The sequence below is a fragment of the Gymnoscopelus braueri genome, assembly GCF_963280865.1.
Source record: "Gymnoscopelus braueri genome assembly, chromosome: 10".
NCBI lineage: Eukaryota > Metazoa > Chordata > Actinopteri > Myctophiformes > Myctophidae > Gymnoscopelus > Gymnoscopelus braueri.
Window position 1 is genome coordinate 14,327,670 of NC_137611.1, and position 5,000 is coordinate 14,332,669.

Below are 5,000 nucleotides of genomic sequence, written 5' to 3' on the forward strand. Positions count from 1 at the left end.
AGTGACCTGTTTTTCTGGCCCAAGTTTGTCAAAAAGGGGTAAAATAAGGTCAGGTTCCTGTAGGATTTTTACACTTTCAGGGCTTGTGATTTTTAGAACATTTGGTCTAGTTTGAGGAATTACAAGGTAGGGCGACAGATAAGGGAAAACAACTTTTCATGTTTAGTCCACATCTAAACAACTACGTAGTAGAAAGATTTTATTTTGTTTCTAATGATTGATGATTCTGCAATAGCTTTTATGTTTTATATAGCTTATTTAAAGTAAGAAGGGTAGGCACTATATAAGCTAAGCTAAGCTGTTATTTTTTCTTTCTTTTTTTTCATGCTGTGCTTGTTTTGTTGTATGAAGTGTCATATTTGTACATGGCTAATGACCAAAAATAAACTATTACTACTACATATTACTACTACGTATATCAGTTTCTTTCCTTTGTGTAATTATAATGTAAATGACCCTGCAGGTAGCGCAATGGAATTGCACAGTGATGACATCACGAGTGGAGGAACCTCATTGATGTACACTGTATTTCCAGTACTTCGAGTACAATATTGGCCAAATCAAATCAAAACCAGATATATTTACAATGTACTGGAAGCCTCGCTACTGGAAAAGGTTACATTAAATGTATATAGTTTATTAAGTATCCTTCTAGGTTTATAAGGAGTTTAGGTGAGTTTACCAGGTTGTAACTATTCCACTCCTGACATCACAAAACTACTCATTTTGGGATTAGTGACTGTTGGAGACAGGGAAGATTTTGCACCTTTTCCCCCCAATATTTATAAAACAGATTTATTGTTTAAGAGAAGAAAGTACTGTTCTTTTCACATTATTCGATCATCCAGCCTTTAACATATCTGTTGGCCTGCCTTTAATGTCAGTCAAGTTTTAGTCATGAAGCTCACAAAAGTGTTGACCAAATTGACACAACACAACCTGTTCATATTCTTTACCTGTTTATGTGCAAGTGTTCAACCAATGATCTTTCATGCCCTAGATGTGGCTCAACGGTGCCCCTACTGGTAGAAAGTGTGCATCTGCACCTGTGCTGACTTTTCCTCAGATTTCTGTATCGGTATCCACAATGTTCACACTCCCACAATGTTATGATCCAATTTGGGTCCACACATGTTTTAGAAACACTACTGTGGAACATTGATTTCACACTTACTTAGATGAACACATTCCCCATTCAATATTTATTGTTTAATAATCTGGTGTTTATCTGGTGTGATAATTTGACAACTTGGGCCCTATTTGACACTTCCTTGTACGACAGTCGTATAAAAAAATTGACGATCTACAAGCTCACAATGCATCGCATCTCGACACGTTGTGAGCTTGTAGTTCTTCTATATTTGCCAAAAATGTGTCCACCTTTGAAAATAGGTTTAAATGGCCCTGGGTCAATTTTCACACTCTCAAAGTTAAATTAAAACTCCGGATTTTGCAGTGATACGCATTGTCGCCACACGCTGCAGCAGCGTGACGGCTGGCTGGGTTTAGCAGACCGCATGGCAGTCGCACTGATGACATGTGTGCCAAAGTGGGCAGAGAGAATTCAGCTGCAGCTAACGACCGGAGCGGGGTGCACCGATGGAGAAGCCATTCATCATAGACGTACATTACAGTACGGTACATATACTTACCCTAGCCTGAGCCAGAATAGCCTGCGCCTGGGCCTCCTGAGCCGTCACCACAGGTCCCTTACTCGCCTCTCCTCCGGCACGGAACTGTCAGCCACAGCGGCACAACGAGAGGAAACACAAATAGAAACAAATGGAGTTGTCTCGGTTTAACAGAGCAGAAGACGACTCCTGTTGGCTTACACCCCCCCCTGGTGAGTGTGTGTGTGTGTGTGTGTGTGTGTGTGTGTGTGTGTGTGTGTGTTCTAACACTGTGTCACTTGTAAAGCTGTCACTGTGCCACACACAGGCACATGGCTACACATACAGGAACATGTAGTGCACATGCATAAACACCGTTTGTTCAGTCACATAAACCTCTACACACAAACACACAGAACTGCGCCCGGAACAGGTAAATACTGTACAAGCACGCACGCACTCTCACATGCACACTCGCACATACACACACACACACCCACACAATTATTAGGTGTCGCAAAGCTTTCCAAGGCCTCCATCACTTGTTCCACTCCATTGCACTGGCTGACATTTACAAGGCAGGTGATTTGTGACTCAGAGCAAATAAGACTAGTAGAGATACTTTGGCCTGCTGGTGATGCTGTCAGACTATATAACTGGCTAAAATGAAGTGAGCTGCTTGCGGTCTTCCGGTGGCAGAGGAACTGAGCTATGATGTGAGGGAACCGTGTGACAGACTTGACAGCTCGGCTGTGTGAGTGGGTGGATGGAAGGTCGTGGTGCGGGCGGGAACGGGAACTTACTGGCAGCATCAGAATTGTACCTGGAGGACCAGGAATACCGTCTGAACCGGGAATGCCGGGACGCCCGGGAGGACCCTGGGAAAGTGAGAGAGTGACAAAGACGGAGACAAGAGAGATGATTAGTCTTGTTCTGAATGGTAATGCTTTAACACAGTTATGCAGGTGGTATATGCTGTGTGGGCATGTGTTGTTGTTGTTGTGGCTCATTCCCCTATAACCATTACAGGTCTAATCTGGCCGTCCTTTCCTAAGTAGCTAACAAGGAAAAAAGTGAGAGTACAGGTTCACCCCCTACTTTGAGCGTTTGAGGTTTTCCACAGGTGGCTTTCTGTCGCTACGCCAAGTAGCAGAGCCTCTAGGCTGGCTAGAGAACATAGTGTACCGCTGTTTGTCCAGATTGCCATAATATCCGGCGAGACCGGTCACTGTCATAAACCTCCTTCCAACGTCGACGAAGCGGAACAACAACAAAGCATGGTTTTGCATCGTAAGCCAGCCACTTAATTGCAGGACAGCATCGAGCTGGATTCATAAAACGCAGTATTGGTAGTCAGCGAATCGGCATTAAGTGTCCCTGCATGACCATTCGGCTGCAGTAGTGATGGCGAAAATCAGTTAGCGCAAACAGATGGTAAAATGGTGGTTTAGCCTGGCCCGCAGTGAGTATAAAACCAAACGATCGTAAAGTTGCGTCTCTCCAATATCAGAGAAGCCAGGATGTCTTTTAGTAGGCTCGTCACGCAATTACACTCTCAGACTGCTGGATAAAAAATGGTTGCCACGTGTCGAGTGCCCCCGCTGCCTTCCTGGAGGGGGTAAACAGTTTCTCGTCACTGCCGTGTCATACATGGTAAAACAGAGCGCCATCCAATGCTCACGGAGATACCGCATGGATGGGTTAGGTTAGCTTGCTCACGGTGGGAAAATGACGGGTATCTGCTCTATTATATAAATGTGTGTGCGTGCGTGTGTGTGTGTGTGTGTGTGTGTGTGTGTGTGTGTGTGTGTGTGTGTGTGTGTGTGTGTGTGTGTGTGTGTGTGTGTGTGTGTGTGTGTGTGTGTGTGTGTGTGTGCGTATGCACATGTGTGTGTGAATGTGAGAACCTGGGTGACCTCACCCCATCGTGGTGAGTTTTCTCATCACTTGACAACAGTGAGGCCTTGAGACCTTGAGACTCGCGAGGCGCGCCTAAGCTAGTCGTTATAGGCGTGTGTGTGTGTGTGTTGGCGAGTGTGTGTGTAGGCGAGTGTGTGGGTATGGCGAGTGTGTGCCCGGCCCGCGCCAAGCAGTCGATGGCCTCGCGCGTCGATGTCAATTAAGGTCTGAGTTGGAATATTTCATCACTTCTTTCCAAATGACACACATTAGCGGCCTAGCTAGCTGCCGACATAATGTACCGTAAACAGAAAAAAGGGCGGACAATGTAGCCAATGAAAGCGATGGGGGCGTCGTCATACACGTGCTTGAGACGCAAACAACTCACACTTTTTTAACAACTTAAGCGCTATATATTTCATTGGATCCTGATCACATTGACCTCCCTGAAGCTAAAGCGCTGTCCTGCCACGGTACGGCATGTTCAAGTGCCCCCCCTATGTGGGAAGGCTGAACAGGAGGGGAAATGGGTGTGATGAGGAGGCGATGTAGGGAGAAGGAAGGCGGTAGGAGGGGATAGCAGTGATGTAGGAGTATTGGCAGCGTGGGTCGCCACAGTTTGAGACAAAAACAAGCTGGGATCCAGCTCTGTGCACCGGGGGACGGGTACTTACGCCGCGTCCTCCAATCAATCAACTAAATGAGCAGAATCCCACAGCACGGGAGAGACACAAGGAGGCCTGAGAAGGTTGAGGCGTCAACATACTTTACAGCCAACTCCCCTCTCGCCACTCCTCTCTTTGGAGTTCAAAATGCACAAGTATGTGAGATAACAATGTGACTGTGTGCTTCGCTGTGTTTTGGGTATTGACAGTTTATGGGCATATCTGGTTCCTTGGCGTCGCATATGCTGCAGTAGCAAGCTGTGTCCAATTGCGATACTTATTTTGTGGCGACGGGGCTTTACTCCACCGCCTGCCAACGAGGGAGAAGACAGTGGGATAACAACAGAAGCACTGTTCTCTGCCGACTCTCTGCTGACTCTCCTAATTTCCAAAGCGAGATGGATGGCTCATTTTAAGAGCTAAAATTTGGGTATTTTCTTGGTACATTTTGTATCAATTATGGCCCGCAGGGAAAAAAAATTAGAGCCATTATTCCGGGGGTCTCTCGCTCTTATACGAGTAATTTGGGCTATGTTTTGCGTTCTCATTGGGCCACAGCAATTGTGCTTCTTGGCTCATATCAGGCTATGACGGAAGGTATAAGACTGGTCGTTGCGTGTGGGGTAATGAATGTACTGTATGAATGGAGGCAGGGCATTCAATAACATTGCTGGTGGGTACCGAGTTTGGTGACAAAACAGAGCTTTTCCAGAAAACATCTGGAAACGACTCTTGAAAAGCCGCCCAGCCTCTCACTTACCCTCTCGCCGTGATCTCCGTGGGGACCTTGGGAGCCCTGCAGGCCTGAGGAACCGGGGAGACCCTG

At 46.3% G+C, this 5,000-nt stretch overlaps 1 protein-coding gene across 1 annotated transcript in view; it reads right to left on the reverse strand.

Moving 5' to 3' along the window:
* Nucleotides 1-5,000, reverse strand: part of LOC308094423 (collagen alpha-1(XI) chain-like) — a 131,312-nt gene that overhangs the window by 78,382 nt on the left and 47,930 nt on the right. Inside the window, exons 11-13 of the mRNA XM_080441068.1 lie at nucleotides 4,935-4,997; nucleotides 2,414-2,488; nucleotides 1,653-1,736 (exon numbers count right to left, since the gene is read on the reverse strand). Of these exons, the coding sequence (XP_080297194.1) occupies nucleotides 1,653-1,736; nucleotides 2,414-2,488; nucleotides 4,935-4,997 (222 nt within the window). The remainder of the gene's footprint in view (nucleotides 1-1,652; nucleotides 1,737-2,413; nucleotides 2,489-4,934; nucleotides 4,998-5,000) is intronic.